Genomic DNA, 18,188 nt, shown 5'->3' with positions numbered 1-18,188 from the left:
GAGAGAGAGAGAGGGGAAAGTGAAAAGGATTCGTGTGAGAATAAGGGAGAGAAACTGACTTGTAGGGAATGAGGGTAGTTTAGGAACATCATAAAAGTAAAATGACTGGTTTAGACTTAAAAGTGGACTTATATAAGTTATATGGGTAAAAATATTAAGGTGGACTTGTGCTACAAAAAATGTTGAGAAAGTGACTTTAGTGAAATTTTCTAATTTGTTAAATAGGAGTGTTGTTCAAGTTTATAATCGGTAAATCACATTTATAAATGCCTTAATGATTTCTAATTTGGATGAAAATTTGTAGAGATGATCTACACATATATATTTACTGACGGTCGAGATGTGAATATGTGATCGAAAACGGGATGAAACGAAAAAGTCTTTAGCTAGTCTTTAACCAAATGATCCTCATTAGAACCCTCCCGGCAAATGAGATTATGGTATTCAACAAACAAAGCTCAATGCCTTTTTATGCTATATTTGGCAATAATGGCATTTTCTTAATAATGCTCAAAGTGTCTTTCGTTCTTATTTCTCCGAATTGAAGAGTAATACTTGTAACACTCTATGATCGGCAAAAAGCTTCATCGAAGAGCATCCTTTAATTAATTATAGTTTTCATTCAAAAGTCTTGATAAACTTACAACAATAGACAGAAGGGTTCTAGGGTGTGTTTCAGTTTGTTCTTTTACAGCTTAGTGGTGTTGGAGATGAAAGATCCCACATCAGAAAAAAGATAAATAAAATACAACTTATAAGTGGATGGATCATATCTAATTGTACCAAAGCCTCTTGTGATTAAAACTCAATACCTTAAATGTGGTTAAGTTGAGATAATATCAGTACAATGTGATCCACGGGTCACGCTTGTCCATGTTCTAGTTGGTATCAGAGCGGGTCCCTCTTCAATTACGTCTCCCAACATAATGAGCTCATATTTTAGTTCATCGAATTGCTATCGGAAAAATTCCAATTGACCCATATCATACCAAGTGCCTACAGTGGGCCTTGGACATAAGCATTATCGATTTCTGATGTGGGCCTTGAATTCCACGTGCAAACCTAAAAAGTTAGGTTGCACGCGGGAGAAAGTCTCCCAGCATAATGAGCCCAGATTTGGGTTCATCGAATTGCCATCGGAAAAATTCTGATTGGCCCATACCATACCAAGTGCTTGTAGTGGGCCTTGGACCAAAGCATTATCGATTTCCGATGTGGGAATTGGACTTAATGAATTTCACGTGCAGACCTAAAAAGTTAGGTTGCACGTGAGGGAGAGTGTTGGAGAGGAAAGATCCCACATCAGAAAATGGATAAATAAAATACAACTTATAAGTGGATAGATCATATCCAATTGTACCGAGGTCTTTTGTGATTAAAACCCAACACCTTAAATATGGTTAAGTTGGGACAATATCGGTACAATGTGATACATGCGCCACACTTGTCCATGTTCTAGAAGTGGAACAGCTTCCACATTATTTTCTACTAATTAAGGTAATTATTAATTGAATAAATCCACATTTAGCATGATCTTTTTTGTCTCTGAGATAATTCCTCCCTTTCCATGCTTAAGTGGCCAACATCTATGCATGGCCGGCTCATGGTGCATACTTTATTGACAATGTGGATTATGGTAGCCATTCTGCTTATTAATTATACCAAGCTCCAACCACAGATTAGTTTCTTTTAGAATTAAATTCAGTTTACCCCCGTGAGGTTTGGGAGTAACTTCATGTTAATCCTTATACTTTCAATTTCATCAGTTTACCCCTTAAACTTTTGAATTTTCCTCAAGCGTGACCAAATGTCCTATATTTTGTCCAAATAGAACGTTAACTGCTGATAATTTTAACATTAACTGTGAGGCCAGTATCTAGAATTTGGGCAAATCGGACCTTATATGTCCAAATCGGACCTTAATTGCTGATAATTAAAGGTCAATTCAAACGGAATATGAGAATTTAGGCACGGCATACAGAAATTGAAGAGTTCAAGGGGTAAACAGATAAAAATAAAAGTGTATGGACTAACATGAAGTCACCCCCAAACCACAAGGGGGTAAACTGAATTTAATTCTTTCTTTTAATTTCGAAAGCTGAAACCCATGTTGAAAGGTTCACCTGTGTTCAACTTAGTAGCACGTACATTTCAATTTCATCTACCAAATGGCATGCTGGTGATCTTCGCCATTGATTGAAATTAAGGATCGATACCAGCTATACAATTCGAAGTAGATTAGTTGGGTTGTGGGGTCTCAATTAGTGCATAATTATGCAGCAAGTTTCTGAATGTTTATGCTTAAGTGGTACACAAGAAAGTGATTAAGTATAATTAATAGGAGTGGGTGAGATTAGCACAGCACTGGTTTCTCGACAAGCCCTGACCTGAATTACCAGAAAGGCGACATTTCCCTTTTCCGAGTTGTGTTAGCGTTGTATTACAGTGTCATTATCTTTTGTTTCATTCGATTAATTTTAGAATGTACGTACGCTTAATTCTTAGTGTTCTATTATAATCTTCATTTGTTCTTTTAAACTTCAATTGCCTGTACTTGATGACTATATTATTAATCTGATAATCACTCTCTTCAAATATAAAAATGCTAATTAACAGTACATTCCCCATTAGTGTCCCGTTGTGGGGCTGTGATCTGTCCTTAGTTCTATTAAAAACTCGATCAATGACCCCTAACTCATAAGTGGGAGTCGATCAATAGCCTTAAGAACAGATCAAGGGATAAAGAGTTAACTCTCTTGTGTATTGTAATATTGAACTTTTATTTAACTACCTAGTTGGTACAATATTGAGTTGGCGCACACACCTGAATCATTACGGAAAATGATAAATTAGTAATAGCAATAGATGAACATCGAGTGATATTTTCGTTTTTAAATGTTATGTTGTTAGATTGTGATTACCCTCACACATTCATATAATTGAGACCTATCATAAAATTTTGGACTGTTGAACTAGCCTTATGCGTAGCATACAAGAAATTATGACTGATTCCTGTATCAATCTGCTCATATTGTTCGATTTTTCCCATTTGTTCATTGTTAATTTATCAGATGTTCTTAACATATGATAGGATGATCAAAATAATGTACCAATCTACACAGAGATGGGGGAAATGTGATGATTCATTAATTGAGCAATGGCATCCCACACCCCATTTGCCAGCTTTTTGAAGTGTACGTATGTAGTGGTTTATGCTACCTGTCATTGATTCATACAAGTCTCATAATTTTGAGTGAACTACAAAATGACTTAAATGACTAGAAAATGCACATAAGTTTGGTTGATAGCTTGCTGATAGATCTTTTGTCGTTTAAGGAGTCTTATTTGCGAGCATGAAAATTTAGTATTGAGGGTTGAGGGCTGATTGGAAAATGAAAGAATAAGATTGAGCTCTGTAGCCCATAATGGGAACCTATGCCAATTAAGTATCCACTAATTGTAATTAACCATATTATTAAACATTAAGCTGATGCTATGCACAACTGCATACAGATCATATATATATATAAGGGTAAGTATTGAAGCCATAAAATCACAGCTCAACTCTTGATTCAAAGATCAGCATGACAGGGTCTGCTGGGTCTCCTTGTGGAGCCTGCAAGTTCTTGAGAAGAAAATGTGTCAGGGGTTGCATTTTTGCACCTTATTTCTGCCATGAACAAGGCGCTACACATTTTGCAGCCATCCACAGGGTTTTTGGGGCGAGCAATGTGTCTAAATTGCTTGCGCAACTCCCCATTAATGATCGTTGCAGTGCTGCGCTTACAATTTCGTATGAAGCTCAAGCCAGGGTTCAAGATCCTGTTTATGGCTGTGTTTCCCATATTTTTGCTCTCCAACAACAGGTTATTTAAAGTGTCTACATTGCTTAACAGTCGCATAGATACAGTAAATATACATGCAGAACTTTACTAACAGTCTAAATTTAGGTTGTCACTTTTACTAATATGTAATCTCTTCTCGCAGGTTATTAATCTACAAGCACAACTAGCTTCAGCCAAGGAACAAGCATCTAAAAGCAATTCCACTGGCTCTGACAATTCATTGAACCCAAGTTGGCTTCAGTACTCAGAAAATTTAAACATGATGAATCAGCAACATCCTAACTGTTTCGGGAATGACGAAAATTTCATGGTTCCTGAACTTCTAAATGACATATATGGAAGGTTTGGGGAGTCTTCTAATTCCCTGAGCTCATTAGATCACATCCAAACAAACTGTATGCAATGGAGTTTTGATCAAGAGTAAAGACGAGTATGCAGTATGATCACTTTGATGGAGTTGCCAGCAGCGTTCTTGAGCCGATATTGATCAGGCCTCGGAGCCGGAGTTAATGTAGGAAATATAAGAGGATTTGTCCATTTTTTTTAACGGCTGCTGCATAATGATCATTTGCTGCAATATAAGCTAGCTAGCTACAAACCCTAGATCAAGGAATGTCAAAGTACCTACTGGGGTATATATTCGTAGCTAGACACCAAGAATCATAATCAAAACCATTTTCTTTTAGTTCTATCACTTCTAGTTGTGTATCTTATCAAATTAATGATTTCCTGATTCTGATGTAAACTGTTAAGTTTCATGTAATGGTAAGTTTCAAGTGGTACCTAATAAGTAATAATAACCAAAACTTAAGCTTTTCAATTTAATCCGTCAATGTAATGATCGATCAAGCTCCCCCGCCATTATTAATTCACCTTTGTAAAGTATTTCTGACCAAATTAGTCTGCCTAAGTGCCTAGGTTGATATTAAGACTTAACTAGGCTAACCATAGGTGGGTAATGGAATCCAAGGTTAATCACCAAAGTTCCTAAATAATTCGACAACAGAACTTCTCAAATATAAGGGAAGAAGAAATTGTCCAAGGAGAAATCATAATGTTAAAAACAGTATATTTATGTACCACTCCGATCTCCTTAATCTTAATCACTTCATGTACATCAAATGATATATCAGACATAATTATCTACCAAAAGAACATATGAAGTTCTGGATCAATAATGTTTCATGCATCCTTCACAGTATGGGGTGTTTCGTTGTTTTTGTCACTTCGGACGTACATGGGATAAGATTTTATTTTTTTACCGAGTGTAATATAATGAGCGCACAGATCGAGGAAATGAGGAATACAAGGAAATACATAAGCAAAAGATCCTTGCAAGGTTTTCATGGTCTATGAGAGACTAGCCTAGGCAAGAAGAAATTGAGAAGAAGTTAACCAGTTTACAGTCAAAAAAAGCATGAATTCGAACTTGGTCCCTTGCTAAACTCAGAAAGTAGTCATACAGAAACGTTAACCTCTGTAGGACCTTTCCTTTTATTTATCATTACCACTACAATCTAATCAAGCTAGCGCGCACTTGGTCAAAAGATCACCCAAAATTACATGACTCGATGAGATTTAACTTCTATCTTAAGCTCTTGTAGGCTAGCTTCTCCCATTGTCTAAACCTGTGATTGTCAATCAACAGTATTCAAAGCTCAAACACCATCCCAGGTCATTGAAAAGGCTACGCTGTCCATCTTGATCTCCATTATATTTCCACAACTTACAGAAGAGAACAAACCCATCATTCTCATAACAATCTCTTCTGATAGTAACCATTGCAATCGAAACGACAACCTAGCTTACCGATTTCACTTATCTCATTATATATTCATCAGACTCATCCCTTATAACAGGTTGGACTTTGAAGAATTGCCCCCTATTCAAACTACACTTAACTTAAACAAGAGCCAGAGTTGTGTCTCTAAAATTAGGTTAAAAGTGTGAGGCTTTCTACGTGTGCAGTTCTCTGTATATAATTATATAGATATATGTTCTCAATCATCAAGCAAGAGGCTAGCTAGGGTTTTCAATAATGCCCTTTTGTTTGTCAGAAACCGAGGTAGTCGATGTTTTGAAGTTTGAACATCTAGAGCTACTGAGCTAGTCACCTGTCAGATCGGTAATATCAGGATGATCGATCATCAGTTCATCGATCGAGGGCGGCCTGTTACTTAAACTACAAACAAGTTAAGCTGAAATTAAGTAGTTATTGATTAATCTTGGAATCTCAATCTCGATCAATGCGTGTATCCTATTATTTTCCAAGTACTTTGATAATTAAACTTCTTATTCTTTTCTCTAAGATGGGTCACATCGTCACATCGATAAAAAAACATTGTGATTGGGTTGCATGTAGAATTTAGCTAACTAAGAACATGATCAAGAAAGAAAAAAACATATTTTCTTCTAGATGAATAACAAATGAGAAAAGACTACAATATAATTAAGTTCTTCTTCGAACCCTAGATATTGTGGTAATCATCCTCACACGTGCCATGGTCCTACGTGCAAACTTGGTGTCGGCTTGATTGGTCATTGAGGGACCAAAACTATCATCATAATATACAATTTGTGTACAAAAATATAAACAGAAATTAATTTGTTGAAACTCCCATGAACAAAAGAAAGAATTAAGATAGAATTATAAAGATAGTGAGGGAGCTTCATTTTTCATTAGAAACAAAAAGAAATGAATCGAAAAAACTGTAAATCAATCAGCACTAACTTCATTTTATTACTCAATAACCTGCTTCAAATTACTTTGATATATAATCTTGTTCACAAATATGCATGGTGACGGTTTTGATACTAGTTAGGTTTCACTTGTTATATATTGGAAGATTTTACTGATCCTTGGTTTGATACTAGTTAGGTATCACTTGTTATAAATGTTTACCCTTTTTTTCGATAAATATTAAATTTTTTACCTTGCATTATGTTCTTTAATTTGGTTTATATATTATAGTCTTGGTTTATATATTATAGTCTCATCATTTAATTTGGTTTGTATATTAGAACTAAAAATTTTGTCTTATTTCACTTGATAGTACGACAAACTCAAGTCCTCGTTGTAAATGATGAGTTAAGCAAGATTATCTGTTAAATCAAAGTAATGCCACTACCACGCAAAGAGTATAATTTAGCATCATTATTGAAGTCATTAGCAATGCTACTCAATCACAATAATTGGCCATAGCATCATCAAACAAACCAATGTTGTGATAACTAATAAATACACAGTAATAGGATATATGGATCAACATGATAAGCCTATAGTGCACGAGATAAAGAAGAACATAGCAATAATAAAACAAAAAAAGTTATAGAATGCGAGCATGTTATTCTTATTAAGAAAATTTAAGTCGGAAAAGAAGAAGATATAACCGATTGTTAATTCAATCTCGAATTAATTGTTGATTTTTCTTACCTTTCGCTAACTCAATGTTATTTGTTACGTGTTAATGTGAATGCGCATGCTCTTCCATTTTGGCTCATTTGTTACGTGTTAATGGATAATTTTGTTAATCACAAGTGTTTAACTTATAATCTAAAATTAACTCGTATAGAATTTGGTTAGGATCCCAAGGGCAATAGAATATGATATTCGCACAGTAATAATTTGCAAATTATTGGCCATAGTCTTTTGTACGTTTCCTTCTGACGGTTTAGAATTTAGAAATCACGTATTAGACTCGTATTTTATCGTGTTGCTATTCTACGTAGCTGGAAGTGACGTGGCGACTGCCCACTGTGGGCCCTTTAGGTCTGCGAAAACAGTGCCATTCGTGCGGCGTGTCAACATCATAATTGAGGGTTTAAACAGATTCGATCACGATTTCTTATTCCCCACGTGCCTGCCTTCTTTATGTTTGTTTTTTATGATGGTAATTCGTTTCCTTATTTAGAAGAAAAATATTAATCCAATCAGTTTAATACAGTGAGAGCATGGTCGGTTGTAAACGGATCGGACGGTACATGAGGTCTCGATTTTATTCGAACTATAGTTTTAAAAAAACATCTAATCAGAGAGGACCAATCATACTTAATTAAATTACATTATTCTCAAACAAGATGAAATTTTGTTCAACGAGTCTATATCTTTGATTTATGAGAATATATACAATGTAGTAGTGGTCGTGTACCAAAATCTTGATGGATAAATTTAAGTAAAGATAACTAATAAAACGTAGTATCAATGTAGAAGTATACATGTACGTTGTTTACTTCCTCTGATAGATGCTCTCTTAATTACGTATTCTGAATCGTTGATCGACGTCCTTCGAGTATCTAACTCAAAACGATAGATTATGCAATGTCTAGAAATTGATCCCGTGTCTCAATTATTATTAGCCTTACAAGAGATCGATATATATAGAGAGGCTTGATATTGTATATCTCTGCTCATCAATTCGTATCAGACTTCAGCATTGTTCATTATTTTCATTAGATAAAGTTAAGACATATATAGTATTTCTTGGAAAGAGATTATCCCATTTCATTTTCACAAAAACAAAGAAGAAGATAAAAGATTAGCCACTTTCCTCCTAATTAACTCCTAATTAATTAAGTTGGCATGCATGATAACTAAAATATTAGTAGAACATTAATAAAATGCTAGATAGCATTAGTTCTTCAATCCAAATGTGTGTGGCTTTAGCAGTACATGAAAGTAGATCTATGCTTATACGGGTGTTTGTTTGATTACACGCAAAAGCTCTTAGACAAAAGCTTAGACAGATGTACGTGTGTATATTATACATTGCTTCCATACATAGTGCAGAATGAACATAAAGCAAGCACTTATTAATCCTTGTATATATATGTCTAATATGTATTAGTACATTTTTGCCTAGCTTAATTGTTGTCTCCAGCATCACTCAGAACTTTGATTCCATGATATAAGTGGCCAACAAGTACACCTGAATGAACTCGATGAAGAGAAAAAGGTGTATAGCTAGTGGTTTTCCAATGAGGTCCATATATTCATACATCAATACATGCCATATGCACAAACCGTTCGTGGTCGATGACGACGTCATGCAGCTAGGGTTTCATCTGCAATTCTTATTTATTTAGGTCACTTAACTTTTTCCATGATGAATATATAATATTAAGATTGAGTACTTTGGTGCTGTGATTACTTTGGCCTTTGGGTGGGATTAATTCAAGGTTTTGCTTTATTATAACTTTATAAGCAGAGTTTTGGACAGTGTAAGTGCATCGATTTTGTAACACCGACCAGTTAGGTTATCTAACTTAATTTGTTTAACATTAGTCATTAGGTTAATTAGCTCAATTCATTGCCGGACAGAGTCGGCATGCATTCGTTTTGGTTAAGATCATGAATGTCATATACACAATACACCAATCTTACTGCTAATTTCACTAAGGTATCTGAATACAAATCTCTTGCTTTTGAAATCCTTCAGTTTCCTAATTAAAGAAAAATAAAAGGTAATTAGAGAAGTAAATGGAGAAATTAAGGGGAGCTGGAAAGAGGGGTACGGTAATCTGATTAAGTTGGGGTGTCATTATTTGGTTAGGAAAGTGGGTCCTAAATGCACGTCTACATGTTAGCAGCTGTGGGTGACAAGCAAAAGTGATTATGATTAAAAATGAGATTAGTAAATGATTAAACATACACTATTGCTCAGACAAACCGTGACTCCGTGAACTTAAACAAATTTAAGCAAAGAGTGTGTGATCATCATCAAAACCCTCTTCCTATTTGTGTTTGCTTTCCTGGGTATCAATTCTAATCGCTAATGTATCCTTCCAGAGTTCCAGTGTCATTATCTTTTGGTTTCATTCATTTACTCGAATATATGCTATCTTTAAATTCTGTATCTTTCTGCTCCCTTGAAGCACCATTCGACGATATAAGCATACTTAATGAATTCCAAACCATATATGTTGGGACACTCCAACAAATAATACTGTTTTCTTTTCATAAAAAAACAAATAATACTGTTTGACATTCAACAGATAGTTGAGCACTTGATCGATCGGATCGATTACAAAATGTTGTCCAATTTGTTAAACTCCGTACTATTAATTATCAACTATGCTTGTGTTGCTTGATCATTTTTTCTATGATTTAAAGGGGCCATCTTGTTCTCTAAACCTGGCTAATTGTATGCTAATTAAATACTTAATGTTTTGAGCTTGTCTAATGTCCTGACCACAATATTGTCGGGGTACCGTTATATAGCTGAACAATCCGAAGTTTACTACTTGTTTTGGTCATTGTCGAACTAATACTTACCTAAGAAAATTACGCAGTGCAAGCTGATGGTGATCGAAGAAGCATCAGAAGCGATCAACACTTTAATGTACCGGGGCGGGGAAACTTTCGCGGTTTGGATTAGGGCAAACTGGCAAATTTGAGGTTGTCAACAACTTTTGGAACAACTTAAGAAACCTTCCGGCCACAACTCTCAAACCCTCAAACTAGTAATATCCTCAAAACTATATATCCCCAACAAATGAGAGCTATAAAATGTAATATATATTCTAGTTCCAGCTACATTTCTTCGCTCAAAGAAATGATACAGAGGAATGATGATTCAAACTAAGACGAGCGAAAGAATACATGATGATCCAAACTTCTAGTTAATGTTTATTATCACATGTATTACTATACACTCACTGGAGAATATATGTGGAAACTAAATTACAGATTTTGTTGATCATCAAACAAATTAATAGAAACGTGTTTGGTTAGTGATAGCTCCTTTGTCGTATAAGGATGTAGAATGGAATCTAAATATATGAGAGCGCAGAAGTTTAAGCTGGAAGGTGAAAGAGGCCCTTAAAGCTAAAAAATTAATGAACAATGTAGCCCATTAAGGGAACCCAATACTATTATTTTATGATCACCTCCACTCTTCCCCTAGTGTTTATAAACATGGTGAAAAGAATGCTAGCTGCGCACAGAACCCTTCAGCTAAGAGAGAGCAGAAACCATACAAAAACTCCTCCAATTAATTAAGAGATCCTCATCATCAAGATCATGACTGGCTCTGGTTCTCCCTGTGGAGCCTGCAAGTTCTTGAGAAGAAGATGTGTGAGGGGTTGTATTTTTGCACCTTATTTCTGCCATGAAAATGGCGCTACCCATTTCGCTGCCATCCATAAGGTTTTCGGCGCAAGCAATGTGTCGAAGCTGCTGGCTCACCTTCCGGTGAGTGACCGTTGCGAAGCAGCGGTAACGATCTCGTATGAGGCTCAGGCCAGGCTCCAAGATCCCATTTATGGCTGTGTTTCACATATTTTTGCTCTCCAACAACAGGTACTCCCTATCCCCTTTGACTTTTAACATTTCAAAATTACAAACCTAATCGGTTCTGATTTGCTCCGTATGTTCAATTGATTGATGAAGATATGGTTTTGATTTGAACTTTGCAGGTTGTCAACCTACAGGCACAATTAGCTTCCATCAAGGATCAAGCACCTCAAAGCTTTGTGAATGGCTCTGAAGCTGTAGCAAACCCTAACCAGAATTGCTTTCCTGATTTAGAAAATTCATCTAACTCAGTGCCCCAAGTAAATTCTGACTACCATATCAATTACGGTGGAACAGCATCATACCATGAGAACGGAATTATGAGTTCAAACTCCATTGGGAGTAGTAATTATGATCAAAACTCAGGAATTAGGGATGAAAATGCATCCTATGGAAGCTTTGAAGAGGTGTCTCCTCCCCTGCAGTCTTCTTTCAACATGCAAATGAATAACAGGCAATATTGGGGTCATTATGATCGGGATGTGGATGAGCTTCAATCTATGGCTTTCAGCTATCAGCATTCTTGAGGTGAAAGGGCTCAGTACAATGACAAGAGTTCATCATTTAAAATTATAACTATGTCAGTTTTCAAAACATGCACTTCAATTTATTTCTTCTGCTGTAGTACTCGTACGAGCTAGCTAGCTAGGTGAGTATGAACCCTAGAAATGTTAATACAATTGGCCTGAAACCCTACTTCTTTCAAATTTAATCTAGTACTGTATTGTATGTATTTTATTATATAAATAGATTGTGGTAGTTTTGTAAATAAAAAAACTAAGATGTACATATAGATCTGATTCTGATTGTAGCTATATATATATATATATATAAATAGTTTCTTAACATAATTCTTGGACCAAATGAAGAAGACCTAAATTTCTGACCTAAGGAACACAATTGCCTAGTTTGGTTTGTCAGTATTCCTCCTTTCTTAGGTTAGCAGATCCAAATTGTTGCACTGAACAACTAATCATATAGAGACGTGCATTTGAGTATTACTTGTTATTCTCAACATAAAGATTTTGTATCCTGATTCTGAGACATGTAGCCTACTTGACAAATTTAATGATGGATCAGAGGCTACCGATATTAGAACATATATAATTCAGTCTCTAATAAAATTGCTTGCAATAAGAAGCATACATATATAGCTAGCAAGATCCTTTACTTCCATTGATCGAGTGTCTTATTTCAACCAGTGACAACCGAGCTCAAACAGATTTCCCTGTTGTGCCCATACATGACTCTTGCTATGCATAACTGCATGTTTTTTTTTCCTTCCTTGAAATAATTGTGAAGTTTTGATGACTGATCATAAAAGGATAAGATGAGGGTCTGCCTCAAATTTAGAGATATATCCGATCCCAATAAAACCAGTTCTCTTTCTTGGTATAATATCTGTCATTGGAACTTGGGAGCTAGGAAAATAGCCTAACTATGGTCTTTCCTCTTTCCCAATTGTTGTTGATTTCCAGAAAGCATCTATCTCTGTCTTGTTAAACTAATATGTTGAATATATTGAACCGACAATGTAATTGATACTGACCAATGCATAATATATAGTCCTCATCATCACAGTCATTCTTTCGAGTTGCAAGTTAATTAATGTTACATGATGAACTGCTTGAAAATTGCATCAAAACTTTGCAACCTTCATGGCTTTGATCAAGTTCAAATAGCTGCATTCTGAATTCATTTTTCCTTGCTTAAGCACCATGATGATAATAGCAATGCTACTTAGCTTGCTAGTACTAACCCCAGATAGTATTATTTGTACAAGGAGCTCCAGTCAACAGCATTTTCGATCATTGATCTTTCCCTTGCATGCGCTTGGTTTATTAATTTGGTACTTATATTATCAGTTGCCCCTGATCTGCGTGTTGTTTATATATGATTTTAGAGACTGGAGAAAAGAAAAGAAGTAAGAGATGCGGTATTATCTGATGAATGATGGATGAGAATCATGAGATATATGTTGAAACAGGCTCCCTTAACAGTTGATGAACCTAACTATACAGTTTAGTGATGTGTATGTGTCTTATATATTTATGTCTATAATTATATGGAGTCATCTTACTAGCTTACTTTGTCCTATGAACTGTATATATTGAAAAATGTGGCAATTCTATCCAACTGATGATCGATGATGCATGTGAGTGCTTTGATATATATAGCTTGAATATCAGTGCTACTATATATCTTCCCATAAAAACGGGAAGTGGTCTTACACTATATATTAATTAATTTCGCGCTTAATAAACTTAGCTCCCAGCTGAAGGTTTCACACTATATAAAATGTATTTCTACGACCAAGTAACAAGTGTAAATCTAAACCCCAAGCCCTAAGAGAAAATTAACGGTTTCTTGGGTATGTCTGCTCGAGGACCAATCACCTTAATTTAGCTCTAGTACATGCATTCCCACTAACGGGCCTTTATAGGAGTGGAAGCCAATTCATCAACATTCTTGAAGGCAAGCTTACACATAGATCGATACTTGGATCATCAGAAACAGAAGGAAAACAAACAAATACAAATAAAGTAATCGAAAAAAACAAATACAAACAACCAAGTGATGAACCAACCAACTAATACATAGACAAAAAAAGAGAGAAAGAAACAAGCATAACATATAACCACATCTCTCTTCAGCTTTTGTTCCCTGCCTTGTTCTTCTCATTCGTATGTCGAGTAAAGATAGCTTTGCATTTGATTCGGATCTGAAGACCATGAGGAAGTAGTACCGCCTCAAAAGAGGGATCCAGTCACACGTATACCCTAGTCACAGATGATAGCAGTGAGAAACAAACAGGGTTTGATTGATTCAATTAGAAAAAACACATCGCTCTCTCCGTTTCTGATCCAATCCCATAATCAACAACTAGTACAGAATATCTATGATTGATCGAAACAACAACCCTGAATTGGAATTCTCATTTTCATTTAGCAATTGTCTGGTAAAACTTGGTTAGTGTTTGATCTATTGTAGCTTGATTGGAATAATATTATTGTTGGTGATGAGCAACAAGCAGCCAGTGAAGCTAGACGACGACCAAATAGCCGACCTCCGCGAGATATTTCGGTCGTTTGACCGGAACAACGACGGCAGCCTGACCCAGCTGGAGCTGGGATCGCTGTTACGTTCACTTGGGTTGAAGCCGGGACCAGATCAGCTGGATACCTTGATCCAGAAGGCAGACACTAATAGTAATGGTCTGGTGGAGTTCTCGGAGTTCGTGGCGCTGGTGGCGCCGGAGCTGGTCTCGGCTAAGTCACCCTACACGGAGGACCAGCTGAGGCAGTTGTTCAGGATGTTTGACAGGGATGGCAACGGCTTTATCACCGCGGCGGAGTTGGCTCACTCCATGGCCAAATTAGGGCATGCCCTCACGGCAGAGGAGCTGACGGGGATGATCAGGGAGGCGGATACAGACGGTGATGGGAGGATCAATTTTCAGGAGTTTGCTCACGCTATCACTTCTGCCGCTTTTGATAATTCTTGGGCTTAACTTGATCACCAAGGCTTTCCTTGGGTTCAGGTATGACTAATTGATCGAGTTCTCTTTGTACACTTTGTGTTTGATTGTATCACATACATGTGATTGTTCCAAGTGTCTCAGTTTCTCTGGTGTATTCTAAAACAATGTAATTACTCTGTCATAAGCTCATAACTGATTTGGGAGCATATATGCATGTATTCTGTTGAAGGCTTATAGGAAGAGCAAGAACACATAGCTATATATTACAAGTGCCAATTAATGGAGTATGAAACTCTCAAAGCCAATTCATTCATTTGTTCCTGGTTAGACAAATTTCCAAGTATATATACGAGTATATATTACAGCAATTCCCCTCCACTGCTTCAAGTATTTGATTATGAAGGGTTTCATTTTATTCCAAAACCTCGTTGTTTATGATAAATTGATGTGGCATTTTATCCTTCTCACAATGTTAAATAGAGCATTCAGTAAGATTTTCTTAAACAAGCCATAATAGTGGTTTTCGATTTTTTAGCTGATAAAAAACCCAAAAAGCCAACGGCGCCTGAAGACCCAAACCAAAATTTAGCCTGTCATCCACCCAATTTGATATTAACTTGTCGTCAACCCAATTTAGCTCATCGTGGACCCAAATTAAGACAATTTCATTAACTTGTCCACGACTAGAAAACGGTTACATCAATCTGCCTATTCACGACCAAAAAAATCTAGTTAATTAGCAACAAGCAATAACAAAATAACAAGTAGCCCTTATTATAAATACGCTCAGTTAAACATATCACGTACATCTAACTTCTAACTATTCCTATTTAAATTCCATGTAGCGATAATATCTTTGTTAGCCAAAAAGTCACCCTCAAGTACAAGGGGTACAAGTAATAATATAGGTATTAAGAAAGGTTGTCGAACCCATGAGGATTGGATTCCTTTCAATAGTTAGGGTGTTAACCTCAAGAGAGCTAAAATATGCAAATATACAATCACAAACCTAAACATACAAGGAAATCTAGGCTCATGGTGAGTATGTGCATTGTGGAAGTAGTGATTTGATTTTGAGTTTTTGAAGTTGTGAACTAAACTAAACGAAATGCTGAAGTGTAAACTAAATTACTCTAAACTAAACTAGTGATCTAATAGATGGTGTTAGGATTCAGATTGTCTACCATTAACCTCTAATGGAAGTATTGATGTAAATCAACATGAATGATGCTAAGCTAATAAACCAATTTCTCTCCTTGCATCCCTCTCGGATATGACAAGAGACATGCTCCTTTTGTGGTATCAAGCAACCCCTCTTAGGTATATTACTTAACTACTTAAGTCATGTATTTCAATCCGGTTAAACATCTAATGCATTACCTTAAGTACATAAAATTTGGAGATAAAAAAACTTTGCAAACCAACCAAGCTTATCTTTAAATGATTGTAATTGACAAGCCCTACATGGTGTGCTTTTGTGCTTTTATGCTTTAACATTGAAAGGTTACCAAGCTCTAAACGTACATTATCATATCATGATAAACACACATGCTCAAAATGGTAAATTCTAAGCATATGCATTCAGCTCTTGAACTAGCATGTAAAAATATTAACTAAAATTGCATCACATCACATTATAGCATCAATCCATACAAGATTGGTTAAGGCTTTCAACCCTAATCCCAACAAAGTACTACTTACTCATAATAATACAAAGTAACACCAAATCAATCAAAGGAAATTAAAAAGTTTAAGGAAATAGTGAACTAGTTGAAGCTTGACAAATTGATGGCTAGCTCTTCCATGGGTTTTCTCAATCAATGCTCCTTGGATCCTCCTAGATGGTGGAATGAATAGAAGATGGAGTTCTTATTGATGATGAATGGAATGTAGATGAAGAGATGGTGCTTCTTTGAACTAACTTTAAGTGGTAGTGATGGTGTAGTGGTGATGGTTATGGAGTTTATGGTGGTGCATGGAAGATGGTAGTTGTGGTGGTGGTGATGGAGGAGATAAAGTTTTGTGGGTGAGGTAGAGGAAGAAGATGAGCTTGGATTTTGGGAGATGGAGATTGAGGTTTGTGGTGGAGATGGAGGAAATGAGAGAGAATGGGTGAATGAGTGGATGGTAGTTATTATGAATGAATGGATGCATGTATAGAGAAGAGAAAGATGTGTGAAAAGTGAGAGAAAGTGAAGCAAAATAAACTCTCCCTTTGCTTCTCACGTATGGGAGATAAGGGAAGAGTGGGTATATGGTTAAAAGTACCCAAAAGCAAAGCTAAGGTGGAGAAATGATGGCATATGTTAAAGTAGACAATGATGAGGTTTTTAAAGCATGGTGGTGACTATTATCCAAGGAATAATAGGATGAATTTCATGTTGTTACTCAATCACATATCTTCTCTTTGCTTCTCTTTTATGGTGACCAAAAAAGCTATGGCACCACCAAAAATGGCGGTAGCCATCGTTTGTGCCACCAATAGTGGTGGTTCGCCAAAATCTGGAAATTTACGTTTCGCGCCACATTGAACTGTCATTCTTCCTAACTCCGATTCTCTATATTAATGCCAAAAAATGATGTTTTCTTCACTCTTGCAATATTCCTAGATAAATAAACAAATGATTTAGTGAAAGCTAACATGAACTAAAAAACAAGTTAAAATACATATTTAGGGGAATACACATATATATAATTTATGGTCCAACACCCATCGCCCGCGGACCTCAATTGGTATACAACAAAGTAAAAACCGAAATTTAAACAAAAATAGTCTTCCATCAAAATGTCTAGGTAGGACACAAGGAAATTAAGCTACCTCATTGCCCTTATTAGTAAGGCTACCCCAATCAGACCTCGATGATGTCATAGATAATTTCTAGGCAAACTTTGGCTTAGGTCCATCAAAATGCTTGCATAAAAGAATAAGCCCAAACTCATGCTCAAAATCCTAGATCGTAGCCCAAACCTTAACAGCTGCAAACCCTTCTCTCTTCCAAGCTTAGCAAGCTAACAACGACACTCTTGCCTATCACCACCTGCGAACCTTTGGTGGCCACAATTTCTAGTAATCACATGGTTCAATCGGTACCATTAAACCTAACCGAAATGTCGCCGCCTTGCAGCCATTGTGTCCAAACGACCTGGTCGGATAGAAAGAGCAGTCCTGCAGGTAGGCAAATCCAGAGACGACGAAACTTGTTATGGTAGCATCAACATAGGCCATGGAGATTGTGAGATAGATAGGCTTGGTTGAAAAGTAGAGATTTGTGGAAACTTAACGTGAGGCAAGGATCGATATCGCAACACTAAGGTTTTAGAAAAAAAAAACTAGGATGAGCGAGGCAAACTCATGGTTTCTCGGAGCAAAACCACTCAGGCAGAGTTCATTTTATTCCAACATACTATGTGATAAATAGTACAAGACTACAAGAAGGCAAAATGAGCAACTAGTCATTGATATTTTATCTTCATCTTGAGAGAGAGAGAGAGAGAGAGAGAGAGAGAGAGAGAGAGAGAGAGAGAGAGAGAGAGAGAGAGAGAGAGAGTAGTAGTAGTAGTAGTATATATA

The 18,188-nt window shown here is 36.3% G+C and overlaps 3 protein-coding genes across 3 annotated transcripts; all 3 read left to right on the top strand.

Annotated features, from left to right (window-relative positions):
• The first annotated feature begins 3,516 nt into the window (after nucleotides 1-3,516).
• On the top strand, nucleotides 3,517-4,525 carry LOC101304723 (LOB domain-containing protein 29-like). Its single transcript, XM_004289873.1, has 2 exons — nucleotides 3,517-3,866; nucleotides 3,988-4,525. The coding sequence occupies exons 1-2, from the start codon at nucleotides 3,585-3,587 to the stop codon at nucleotides 4,267-4,269; spliced, it is 564 nt and encodes a 187-aa protein (XP_004289921.1). The 5' UTR covers nucleotides 3,517-3,584; the 3' UTR covers nucleotides 4,270-4,525.
• A 6,256-nt stretch (nucleotides 4,526-10,781) lies between these two features.
• LOC101304433 (LOB domain-containing protein 17-like) lies at nucleotides 10,782-11,789 on the top strand. The gene is made up of 2 exons (XM_004289872.1): nucleotides 10,782-11,142; nucleotides 11,259-11,789. Exons 1-2 carry the CDS (start codon nucleotides 10,864-10,866, stop codon nucleotides 11,661-11,663), a joined length of 684 nt encoding a protein of 227 aa, XP_004289920.1. The 5' UTR covers nucleotides 10,782-10,863; the 3' UTR covers nucleotides 11,664-11,789.
• Nucleotides 11,790-14,017: 2,228 nt separating this feature from the next.
• On the top strand, nucleotides 14,018-14,647 carry LOC101294531 (probable calcium-binding protein CML17-like). The gene has a single exon (XM_004292148.1). The coding sequence runs from the start codon at nucleotides 14,156-14,158 to the stop codon at nucleotides 14,645-14,647; it is 492 nt and encodes a 163-aa protein (XP_004292196.1). The 5' UTR covers nucleotides 14,018-14,155.
• Nucleotides 14,648-18,188: the final 3,541 nt, after the last annotated feature.

Source organism: Fragaria vesca, linkage group LG2 (genome assembly GCF_000184155.1).
Source record: "Fragaria vesca subsp. vesca linkage group LG2, FraVesHawaii_1.0, whole genome shotgun sequence".
NCBI classification, from domain to species: domain Eukaryota; kingdom Viridiplantae; phylum Streptophyta; class Magnoliopsida; order Rosales; family Rosaceae; genus Fragaria; species Fragaria vesca.
This window is presented reverse-complemented; position numbering and strand designations above follow the sequence as displayed.

Excerpts from the sequence above, each read along its gene's own strand:
- LOC101294531 (XM_004292148.1), top strand. The coding sequence starts at position 14,156 with ATGAGCAACAAGCAGCCAGTGAAGCTAGACGACGACCAAATAGCCGAC.
- LOC101304723 (XM_004289873.1), top strand. The coding sequence starts at position 3,585 with ATGACAGGGTCTGCTGGGTCTCCTTGTGGAGCCTGCAAGTTCTTGAGA. Across the intron at positions 3,867-3,987 it reads TTTTTGCTCTCCAACAACAG|GTTATTAATCTACAAGCACA; the intron begins GTTATTTAAAGT and ends CTCTTCTCGCAG.
- LOC101304433 (XM_004289872.1), top strand. The coding sequence starts at position 10,864 with ATGACTGGCTCTGGTTCTCCCTGTGGAGCCTGCAAGTTCTTGAGAAGA. Across the intron at positions 11,143-11,258 it reads TTTTTGCTCTCCAACAACAG|GTTGTCAACCTACAGGCACA; the intron begins GTACTCCCTATC and ends TGAACTTTGCAG.